General features: G+C 35.8%; 1 protein-coding gene across 1 annotated transcript in view; it reads right to left on the reverse strand.

Moving 5' to 3' along the window:
- The window catches only part of LRRIQ3 (leucine rich repeats and IQ motif containing 3), a gene marked incomplete at its 3' end in the record, with an annotated part of 232002 nt that overhangs the window by 198570 nt on the left and 20521 nt on the right, over positions 1–12911 (reverse strand). Inside the window, exon 3 of the mRNA XM_079901948.1 lies at positions 9249–9572. Within this exon, the coding sequence (XP_079758074.1) occupies positions 9249–9572 (324 nt within the window). The remainder of the gene's footprint in view (positions 1–9248; positions 9573–12911) is intronic.

The following is a 12911-nucleotide window of genomic DNA, read 5'->3' on the forward strand; positions in this document are numbered from 1 at the left end:
CCTTTGGGGTTGTTTTGTTCTTCTTCTCTAATTGCTTTAGGTGTAAGGTTAGGTAGTTTATTTGAGAGGTTTCTTGTTTCTTAAGGTAGGATTTATTGCTATAAACTTCCCTCTTAGAACTGCTTTTGCTGCATCCCATAGGTTTTGGGTTGTCGTGTTTTCATTGTCATTTGTTTCTACGTATTTTTAGATTTGCTCTTTGATTTCTTCAGTGATTTCTTGGTTATTAAGTAGTGTGTTGTTTAGCCTCCATGTGCTTGTATTTCTTACAGATTTTTTTTTTCCTGAAACTGATATCTAGTCTCATAGCATTGTGGTAAGAAAAGATACAGGATATGATTTCAATTTGCTTAAATTTACCATGGCTTGATTTGTGACCCAAGATATGATCTATCCTGGAGAATGTTCCATGAGCGCTTGAGAAGAATGTGTTCTGTTGTTTTTGGATGGAATGTCCTATAAATATCAATGAAGTCCATCTTGTTTAATGTATCATTTAAAGCTTGTGTTTCCTTATTTATTTTCATTTTGGATGACCTGTCCATTGGTGAAAGTAGGGTGTTAAAGTCCCCTACTATGAATGTGTTACTGTCGATTTCCCCTTTTATCGCTGTTAGTATTTGCCTTATGTATTGAGGTGCTCCTATTCTGGGTGCATAAATATTTCCAATTGTTATATCTTCTTCTTGAATTGACCCCTTGATCATTATGTAGTGTCTTTCTTTGTCTCTTATAATAGTCTTTGTTTTAAAGTCTATTTTGTCTGATATGAGAGTTGATACTCCAGCTTTCTTTTGATTTCCATTTGCATGGAATATCTTTTTCCATCCCCTCACTTTCTGTCTGTATGTGTCCCTAGGGCTGAAGTGGATCTCTTGTAGACAGCATATATATGGGTCTTGTGTTTGTATCATTTCAGCCAATCTGTGTCTTTTGGTGGGAACATTTAATCCATTTACATTTAAGGTAATTATCGATATGTATGTTCCAATTACCATTTTCTTAAATTGTATTTGGTTTATTATTGTAGGTCTTTTCCTTCTTTTGTGTTTCCTGCCTGGAGAAGTTCCTTTAGCATTTGTTGTAAAGCTGGTTTGGTGGTGCTGAATTCTCTTAGCTTTTGCTTGTCTGTAAAGGTTTTAATTTCTCCATCGAGTCTGAATGAGATCCTTGCTGGGTAGAGTAATCTTGGTTGAAGGGTTTTCTCCTTCTTCACTTTTAATATGCCCTGCCACTCCCTTCTATCTTGCCGAGTTTCTGCTGAAAGATCAGCTGTTAACCTTACGGGGATTCCCTTATGTTTTATTTGTTGTTTTTTCCTTGCTGCTTTTAATATTTTTTCTTTGATTTTAATTTTTGACAGTTTGATTAATATGTGTCTTGGTATGTTTCTCCTTGGATTTATCCTGTATGGGACTCTCTGCACTTCCTGGACTTCATTAACTATTTTCTTTCCCATATTAGGGAAGTTTTCAATTATCATCTGTTCAAATATTTTCTCAGTCCCTTTATTTTTCTCTTCTTCTTCTGAGACCCCTATAATTCGAATGTTGGTGTGTTTAATGTTGTCCCAGAGGTCTCTGAGACTGTCCTCAATTCTTTTCATTCTTTTTTCTTTATTCTGCTCTGCAGTAGTTATTTCCACTATTTTATCTTCCAGATCACTTATCCGTTTTTCTGCCTCAGTTATTCTACTACTGATCCCTTCTAGAGAATTTTTAATTTCATTTATTGTTTTGTTCATCAGTGTGTGTTTGCTCTTTTGTTTTTCTAGGTACTTGTTAAACGTTTCTTTTATTTTCTCCATTCTATTTCCAAGATTTTGGATCATCTTTACTATCATTATTCTGAATTCTTTTTCAGATAGACTACCTATTTCCTCTTCATTTGTTAGGTCTGGTGGGTTTTTGCCTTGCTCCTTCATCTGCTGTGTGTTTCTCTGTCTTCTCATTTTGCTTAACTTACTGTGTTTGGCGTCTTTTTTTCGCAGACTGCAGGTTCGCAGTTTGTGTTGTTTTTGGTGTCTGTCCCCAGTGGCTAAGTTTGGTTCAGTGTGTTGTGTAGGCTTCCTGGTGGAGGGGATTAGTGCCTGTGTTCTGGTGGATGAGGCTGGATCTTGTCTTTCTGGTGGTTATGTCCAAGCCTGGTGGTGTGTTTTGGGGTGTCAGTTGCCTTATCATGATTTTAGGCAGCCTCTGTGCTGTGGATGGGGTTGTGTTCCTAGGTGTTTGGCATAGGGTGTCCAGCACTGTAACTTGTTCGTCGTTGAGTGGAGCTGGGTCTTGGCATTGAGACGGAGATCTCTGGGAGATTTTCACCATTTGATATTACGTGGAGCTGGAAGGTCTCTTGTGGATCAGTGTCCTGAACTTGGATCTCCCACCTCAGTGGCACAGCCCTGATGCCTGGCTGGAGCACCAACAGCCTCTCCTCCACACGGCTCAGAATAAAAGGGAGAAAAGAAGAAGGAAAGAAAGAAAGAAAAAGAAAGAAAGAAAGAAAGAAAGATTAAAAAAATAAAATAAAGTAAAATAACGTTATTAAAATAAAAAAATAAGGAATAATTATTAAAACTTTTTAAATAAATAAATAAAAAATAAACTGGACAGACAGAACCTGAGCACAAATGGTAAAAGCAAAGCTATACAGACAAAATCACACACAGAACCATACACATACACACTCACAAAAGGAGAAAAAGTGAAAAATATATATATATTGTTGCTCCCAAAGTCCAGCTCCTCAATTTGGGATGATTCGTTGTCTACTCAGGTATTCCACAGATTCAGGGTACATCAAGTTGATTGTGTAGATTTAATCCACTGCTCCTGAGGCTGCTGGGAGAAATTTCCCTTTCTCTTCTTTCTTCGCACAGCTCCTGGGGTTCAGCTTTGGATTTGGATCTGCCTCTGTGTGTAGGTCGCCTGAGGGCATCTATTCTTCGCTCAGACAGGACGGTGTTAAAGAAGCAGCAGCTTCGGGGGCTCTGGCTCCCTCAGGCTGGGTAGAGGGTGGGTTATGGAGTGCGGGGCGAGCTTCTGGTGGCAGAGGCCGGCGTGACGTTGCACCAGCCTGAGGCACGCCATGCGTTCTCCAGGGGAAGCTGCCCCTGGAGCACGGGACCCTGGCAGTGGCAGGCTGCACAGGCTCCTGGGAGGGATGGTGTGGATGGTGACCTGTACTTGCAAACAGGCTTCTTATTTGCTGCAGCAGCAGCCTTAGCATCTCATGCCCATCTCTGGGGTCCACGCTGATATCCGCAGCTCACGCCCATCTCTGGAGCTCCTTTAAGCGGTGCTCTTAATCCCCTCTCCTCCCATACCAGGAAACAAAGAGGCAAGAAAATGTCTCTTGTCTTTTCGGCAGCTCCAGACTTTTTCCTGGACTCCCTCCCGGCTAGCTGTGGTGCACTAGCCCCCTTCAGACTGTGTTCATGCAGCCAACCCCAGTCCTCTCCCTGGGATCCGACCGAAGCCTGAGTGTCAGCTCCCAGCCCCCACCCATCCCGGCGGGTGAGCAGACAAGCCTCTTGGGCTGGTGAATGCTGGTCGGCACCAATCCTCTGTGCAGGAATCTCTCCGCTTTGCCCTCCACATCCCTGTTGCTGCGCTCTCCTCCGCGGCTGTGAAGCCACCCGCAGTCTCTGCCCGCAAAGGGGCTTCCTAGTGTGTGGAAACCTTTCCTCCTTCACAGCTTCCTCCCACTGGTGCAGGCCCTGTCCCTATTTTGTCTCTGTTTTTTCTTTTTTCTTTTGCCCTACCCAGGTACGTGGGGAGTTTCTTGCCTTTTCGGAGGTCTGAGGTCTTCTGCCAGCGTTCAGCAGGTGTTCTGTAGGAGTTGTTCCACATGTAGATGTATTTCTAATGTATTTGTGGGTAGGAAGGTGATCTCCACGTCCTACTCTTCCGCCATCTTGAAGCTCCTCTTCTGGACACAAGTTTTTTGTTTTTGTTTTTTTTTTGGTATGCGGGCTTCTCACTGTTGCGGCCTCTCCCGTTGCGGAGCACAGGCTCCAGACACGCAGGCTCAGCGGCCATGGTTCATGGGCCCAGCCGTTCCATGACATATGGGATCTTCCCGGACCGGGGCACAAACCCGTGCCCCCTGCATCGGCAGGTGGACTCTCAACCACTGCGCCACCAGGGAACAGGCACAAGTTTTAATCACATTAATTTGTTCTTTTAGAATGAACATAGACTTCTTAAATTTCTACGTCCATGCCCTTCTGATAAAAGAATAATATTTACTGAAAAAATTGTGTGAACTATTATGAGGTTCATTATAATTTTTCAGTTTTCATAATGTTCTTATACTCAATAAGTGGAACTAAATGTTTTGAAAATGTATTTCAAACACTACTAAATAAATAAATATCCCCATAGGTTGTCATTTATTACTTTCTCAAGTGTTTGTTTATACTGCTATAAATTAAATAAAATCTTTCAATAATCAACGAATAACCAAAAGAACATTGCTTCTATCAAAAATAATGAATAAAAATTTATAGGTAAACTGAAAAACTTTTATTCAAATAGATTTCTTTAAATCTCTACAACTCATAAAAATTTTGCTGGAATTTGGTGTACCTATATCTTTTTCAGGCTTACTCCAGTTGTGATGCATTATATTAATGCTTTCTCCACCACATTTTTCTTCAATTATTCCCTTTTTAACCTCTTTTTAAAAAATTAAAACTAATTTCCCTCAGCTTAAAAATACATTATAGTATCATGTCACTTTTTTTTAAGGCTTTCCATTAATCTTATTGTCTACAGTTAAGACATTATGTTTCCTTTGTCCAAAATTTTCTCAGAAAAGTTTCTATACTTGGCAATCACGTATTAACCATTACAATTTCATATATACCCCTACAAGTTAGTGAAATTCCAAAGATGTAATAACCTCTTCACTATCAAAAAGACTTTCAAAATAGTTTTGCATCAGTGCTACCTTTTATTGGTTCTTTAAAAACATTATTCTATTTTAAATCACTCTTTTCTCTTAAGTGGTAATAAACCATGCCTCTGTTTTTCCCCCTATGTCATTGGATCAATCTCTGTTTTCCTCACTATTTCCACTGCTTTCTATGCACAAAATGAGACTGCACTCTAAGGCTCTGTCCTTAGCTCTTAGACTTTATTGATCCCTACATTTTTGTGTGACAGCTTGGCTTCAACTATGAGCTCGAGCAAATGACTATTGGATTTACATCTGAGACCTAGAACACTATTTCTGAATTTTAGTTCTTCATTTCCAATGCCTGGCTGATATCTCAATATCAATATCCTGCCTCAAATAAACATGACCAAACTTAACTTTCTACCAAAACTCTTCAAATGCCACCATTTCTGTTAACTAGGTTATTTATTTCCCTGATTACTGATTCCCAAAGTTCAAAATGCCAGAGGAGTCTTTCTTCACTTATTCTTCTCCTATTGCATTCAATCAATTTTTTTAAAAAATCTTGCCAAATCTTTGTACTGGTCCTTTGTAATGTAATGTTGATTGTAGGACTAAGACCAAGACAGACCTGAAATCTCACCTTCATGACTGTCTAGATGTCTTAGATAAGTTCCTAAACCCCACTATATTTAATTTTCTTCCATAAAATAAGAGTAATACCTTTCCAAATCAAAGGATATGATGAATAGATAAAACACTTTTCAGAAAGTCCTTCCCCATCCACCCTAGCTGAAGTATTAGCCTAAATCTCTACCCGTTTCATCCTATGTTACCATTTTATTTTATTTAGAAATTAACACTATCTGACATTCTATGGTTGACTGATTGACTGTTTTTTGCTTACAAGTTTATTCCCTATGTCTTTCCACTGGAGTTCATGAGAGCAGGACCTTTGTCAGTATTATTTACCACAGAATCCAAAATAATCCCTCTCACATATTAGGTGCTCAATACATATTTGGTAAAGGAATGAAGGAATAAAATACATGAAGTGCCTGACACAATGGCTTCCAGAGTGTCTGTTCTCTACTTTATGCTGTCTTCTTTATTCTTTGCCACTGCTATCTTCCTGTATCAACCCTAATCACATCATTTCTGGCCTACAATAATTGGTCCCTCTGCCCTCATCTGTCTCTTAATCCCCATTAATCTGCTAGTAAAATCTGGATTAATCTCTTTTAAAAAAACTTTTTATTTATAAAAACAAGTTATTCATAGACACCAACTATGACAGAATGTCTTTTAATTTCCTACTCAAACTACTTCAACAGCTCTTCATAACATTTATTAAGAAGTCTAAACTCCTTAGTATATCATCCAAGATTCTTTTCAGTACTCTCCCCCGTCTCTAATTTCCAACTAATTCCTTATACAAAACTCAGTCATTTTGATTGTCCTTAAAAGGGTCATGTCTGTTCCTACCTTTGATTACACCATAAAACACAACTAGAATACCTAAATGAAATTCTTCCTTTAGAGCCCTGGTTAAGATACCATACTTAAATACTGCCTTGTTTTATATTTCCCTACGTTTTTTAAACTATTATTATAGAATCATTAATATACTCATAATTTTTAAAGAATCATATGCAGCTATAAAAAGTCTTTCAACTTTCTAATCTCCAGCCTTCCCATGTATAATCACTGTTTATTGTTTATATATCCTTTCAGATGTGATTAATATTCAAATGCTTTTAGATTTTTCATCAATATTCAATGTTTATATATGTAGAATTATATATACTTACAACATATTATAAGCACTGTTCTGAAACATACATCTTTACTTTCTATATCATGTACCTGACTTGTCTAACACCTGCAGAATTAACCACTGATTTTGAATACTTACATGACTTATTTGCTCTAATATTCATATGACATGAAGCATGTTTTCTTCTATTTTTGTCCATCCATTTAAGTATTTTGTAACCTCCAACTAGATATCAAATTTCCCAAATACTTCTTTCAACATTTTAAAAGTCAACATACAATGGTGATTTGAACATGTAATGTCACCATATTAACTATTTAGAAATTGAATATTTTATCCTCTTCCATTAAAAATCCAAATAATAATCAAATGCCTGGAATTAAACATTGAAAAAAAATAAACTATTTCCTAATGGAATCATTCAAATATGGAAAAAAAAAAAACAGATCCACTTTCAATTAAAAAACAAATATTCTGAGTCAACCAAAAACTTCTAAAACTAAGAAATGAGAATAGCAAAGTGGCAGAATATCAGATTAAATAAAATTTTAATTGTATTTCTATATGCTAATAAAAAACAATCCAAAATGAAATTAATAAATGATTCCATTCATAATATCACAAAAATAAATAAAATGCATAGAAATAAATTTTAAAAAATTAAGTGAAAGACTTGTACACTGAAAACAACAAAACTGAGAGAATTAAAGAGTACTTAAATAAAATGACAGTTCATGTTCAAGGACAAGAATACTATTATAATGATGGTAATTCTCCACAAATTGATCTGTAAATTCAATGGAATACTTATCACTATCCCAGCAGGAATCATTGTAGAAACTGACAAGCTGATCCTAAAATTCATTTGTAAATGCAAGGAACCCTGAATAGCCAAAGCAATATTGAAAAAGAAGAGCAAAGTTGGAGAACTCACACTTTCCTATTTTGAAACTTAACTACAAAGCTACAGTAATCAAGACAGTACTGCCATAAGGACAGCTATATAGACCACTGGAATATAACTGAGAGTCTAGAAATAAATGCTTACATTTATGGCCAACTGATCTTTAACAAAAAATATCAAGGCAATTCACTGGGGGAATGGGGCTGGTATAATTGAATATCCACATGCAAAAAATGAACTTAGACTCTTACTTCACACCATGTAAAAAAAATTCATTCAAGATCAAAAATAGATATAAATTTCAGAGATATAATTATTAAAATTTTAGAACATAAAAGAAAAATTTTTTAGCCCTGAATTAGGCAGAGTTCTTAGATATATAACACCAAAAGCATGATCCATAAAACAAAAAATTCTAAATTGGACTTCATAAAACTCAAAACTTTTTGCTTCAAAAAAGACCATTAAGAAAATGAAAAGACAAGCTATAGGCTAGGAGAAAATATTTGCAATTCTTCTATCTGATAGAGGACTTATACCCAGATATCTGTTGTTACAAATCAATAATGAGACAAACACCCACTTTAAAAATGGGCAAAAAATTTGTATAGACATTGGACCAAAGAAGATATATGCATAGTTAATAAGGAGATGAAAAGATGCTTATCATCATCATCACTTTTTAGAGATATACAAATTAAAACCATTGTGAAATACCCTTTACACCTACTAGAATGTCTATAGTGCAAAAGATAGAAAATACTGTTTGCAAGGACATACAGAAAATGGAAACTTCATGCATCAGTGGTTTTCACTTTTTAGAAAACAATTCAGTTTCTTAAAAAGTTAAACATAAACTTACCATACATCCCAGCAACTGCACTCCTAAGTATCTACCCAAAGAAAATGAAAATATATGTCTACACAAAGACATGTAAGTAGGTGTTTACAGCAGCATTTTCATAATAACAAAAACTAGAAATAATCCAAATGTCCATTGGTGAATGAACAAAGAAAATGTAATATATTCACATAATGGAATAATACTCAGCAATCAAAAGGAACAAATTACTGATACATGCTACAACATGAATAAGGCTCAAACACACCACCCTAGGTGAAAGAAGGCAGGTGATAAAGACTACATATTCTATGATTCCATTTTTATAAAATGTTTAGAAAAACAAATTAATAGAGACAGAAAAGAGATCAATGGTTACCTAGAACCAAGTTGGGAGTGGGGATTAACTGCAGATGGGAAGGAAGGAAACTGGTGGAGTGGTGGGAATTTCTAACACTGGATTGTGAAGATAGTTATACAGCACTGTTAATTTACCAAGATTATGGAATCATACATGTAAGATGGGTGAAGTATACAGTATGTAAGCTATACCTCCTTAAAGCTATTGAAACATAATGGAGACCCAAAAAAGTCAAATATTTGTTTCTCTACAATTTGATAATCCTAAACTCAATAATTTTTAGCAGTAGGCATATAGGCTTTTATAATTTTTTAGTTATAAGACATTCCTAATATATTCACTAGTTTACTATATTTTATGTAAATGATAACAAATACTGGTTTATATCATTTAGGTAAAGAATTTAGAAGCTAAAATTTTACTTCTATACATTTATTTAAAATGAAACCGTAATGAAGCCAATTACCTTTTTCAAAGCAGGGCAGAAATTAAAGAAAAGTCGGTGGTTATATGTTTTGAATCTTTCAGGAAGATGCCAGCTCTGAATTATTTCTTCATCAGAAATCACATGATGATCCAGTGCTTTGAGAGACCATATACTGTTGACAAGAACATGTCTATATCCTTTTTTAAGGCTTACTGGACAATCAAACATAGTGAGGGCAATGAGGCTTGGACAAGCAGATAACATACATACATTCTTTAACTTTGCAAGCCCATTGTCATGTAGATAGAGAAGTTTTAGGTTCTTCAATCCACTCCAAAATCTGGTATCTGGTAGACTCTTGATCTGAAATATCATTAATAATAATATGTTAAATACAAATATAAATTTTCCATGAATTACACTGAAAAAGGAAAAATATTAAACATCTTCTATAGGTCAATATTTTCCCAAATGGCAAATTTCTCATTAGTAAGCAAAAACAGAATTTCTAATTACCCAAATGATGACTGGGGTAAAGCAAAATACACTAGGTGTCTGTAATTATTAGTGTAATTAAATAAACATATATACTCCATTCAATAAAAGTCCCTTTGTAATAAGCAAACTCTTTAAACTTTTATAAAATATTTTCCTTACATGAAAAACTTAAGGGGTCAAATCAATCAATGTTATAGTGATACTCCACATTAACAAAATGAAGGATAAATATCATACGATCATCACAATAGATATAGAAAAAGTATTTGACAAAATTCAACATCCACAAAAGACAACCCTCAGAATGGGAGAAAATATTTGCAAATGAAGCAACTGACAAAGGATTAATTTCCAAAATTTACAAACAGCTCATGCAGCTCAATAACAAAAAAAAAAAACAACCCAATCCAAAAATGGACAGAAGACCTAAATAGACATTTCTCCAAAGAAGATATACAGACTGCCAACAAACACATGAAAGAATGTTCAACATCATTAATCATTAGAGAAATGCAAATCAAAACTACAATGAGATATCATCTCACACCAGTCAGAATGGCCATCATCAAAAAATCTAGACACAATAAATGCTGGAGAGGGTGTGGAGAAAAGGGAACACTCTTGCACTGCTGGTGGGAATGTGAATTGGTTCAGCCACTGTGGAGCACAGTATGGAGGTTCCTTAAAAAGCTACAAATAGAACTACCATATGACCCAGCAATCCCACTACTGGGCATATACCCTGAGAAAACCAAAATTCAAAAAGAGTCATGTACCAAAATGTTCATTGCAGCTCTATTTACAATAGCCCGGAGATGGAAACAACCTAAGTGCCCATCATCGGATGAATGGATTAAGAAGATGTGGCACATATATACAATGGAATATTACTCAGCCATAAAAAGAAATGAAATTGAGCTATTTGTAATGAGGTGGATAGACCTAGAGTCTGTCATACAGAGTGAAGTAGGTCAGAAAGAGAAAAACAAATACCCTATGCTAACACATATATATGGAATTTAAGAAAAAAAAATGTCATGAAGAACCTAGGGGTAAGACAGGAATAAAGACACAGACCTACTGGAGAACGGACTTGAGGATATGGGGAGGGGGAAGGGTGAGCTGTGACAGGGCGAGAGAGAGGCATGGACATATATACACTAACAAACGTAAGGTAGATAGCTAGTGGGAAGCAGCCGCATGGCACAGGGATATCAGCTCGGTGTTTTGTGACCGCCTGGAGGGGTGGGAGGGAGGGAGACGCAAGAGGGAAGAGATGGGAACATATGTATATGTATAACTGATTCACTTTGTTATAAAGCAGAAACTAAAACACCATTGTAAAGCAATTATACCCCAATAAAGATGTTAAAAAAAAATTCAACATCCATTTATGATTAAAACTTTCAACAAGCTGGGTATAGAGGGACTGTACCTCAACATAATAAAGGCTATATCTGACAAGCTCACAGCTGACATCAATCTCAGTGGTGAAAAGATAAAATATTTTCCTCTAAGAGCAAGAGTAAGACAAGGACGCCTGCTCTCACCACTTTTATTCAGCATAGCACTGGAAGCTAGAAGTCCTAGACAGAGCAATTAGGCAAGAAGAAGGAACAAAAGCCAACCAAATTGGAAATGAAAAAGTAAAACTGCCACTTTTTGCAGATTACATGATATACAGGCATACCTCAGAGATTTTGTGTGTTGAGTTCCAGGCCACTGCAATAAAGCAAATATTGCAATAAAGCAAGTCACAAAAATTTTTTGGTTTCCCACTGCATATTAAAGTTGTTTACACTGTACGGTAATCTATTAAGTGTGCAATAGCATTATGTCTAAAAATACCAATGTACATATCTTAAGTAAAAAATACTTTATTGCTAAAAAATGCTAACCATCATCTGATAATGTGAGATTGCCACAGACCTTCAATTTATAAAAAATGCAGTATCTGTGAAGTGCAATAAAATGATGCCCAATAAAATGCAGTATGCCTGTATATGGAAAACCCTAAATACTGCACAAAAATATTTATTAGAACTAATAAATAAAATCAGTAACATTTCAGAATACAAAATCAATACACAAAATTATGTTGACTTTCTACACATTAAGTATTAACTATCAGAAAGAGAAATTAATAAAACAATCCCACTCACAACTGCATCAAAAAGAATAAAATGCCTAGGAATATATTTAACCAAGGATGTGAAAGATATGTACACTGAAAACTATAAGACATATTGAAAAGAAATTGAAGAAGACATAAATAAATTGAAAGATACTCTGTGCTTGTGAATTGCAAGAACTAATATTGTTAAAACGTTGATACTACCCAAAGCAATCTACAGATTCAACACAAGCCATACTAAAATTTCAGTGGCATTTTTTCACATAAATAGAACAAATAATCCTAACATTTGTATGAAATTACAGAAAACCTCAAATAGGCAAAATGATCTTGAGAAAGAACAAAGCTGGAGCCCTCACACTTCCTGAATCCAAGGATATTACAAAGCTATAGTAAAAAAAAAAAAAAAACAGTATGGTACTGGTATTTAAAAACAAACAAACACATAGGTCAATAGAACAGAAAGATAGCCCAGAAATAAACCAACACATATATGTTCAATTGATTTACAAAAAAGGAACCAAGAGTATACAAGGGAAAAGAAGAGTCTTGTCAATAAATTGTGTTGGGAAAACTGGACAGACACTTGTGAAAGAATGAAACTTGACCACTATCTTATGCTACACACAAAAATTAACTCGAAATGGATTAAAGACTTGAACACAAAATCTGAAACCATAAAACACCTAGAAGAAAACATTGGTGGTAAGCTCCTTGACATGGGTCTTGGCAATATTTTTTTTTGATTTGACACCAAAAGCAAAGGCTAAAAAAACCAAAGCTGAGCAAGTGAGATGATGTCAAACTAAAAAGCTTCTGCACAGTAAAGGAAACCATCAATGAAATGAAAAGGCAACTGGGACTTCCTTGGTGGTCCAGTGCTAAAGAATCCACCTTACAATGCAGGGCACGTGGGTTCGATCCCTGGCCAGGGAACTAAGATCCCACATGCCGCGGGGCAACTAAACCTGCATGCCACAAATACTGAGCTCGCGCACCTCAACTAGAGAGCTTATGTGCCACAAACTACAGGCCCATGTGCTCTGGAGCCCACGTACCACAATGAAAGA

This window comes from Stenella coeruleoalba (genome assembly GCF_951394435.1).
Source record: "Stenella coeruleoalba genome assembly, chromosome: 1".
Lineage (NCBI taxonomy): Eukaryota > Metazoa > Chordata > Mammalia > Artiodactyla > Delphinidae > Stenella > Stenella coeruleoalba.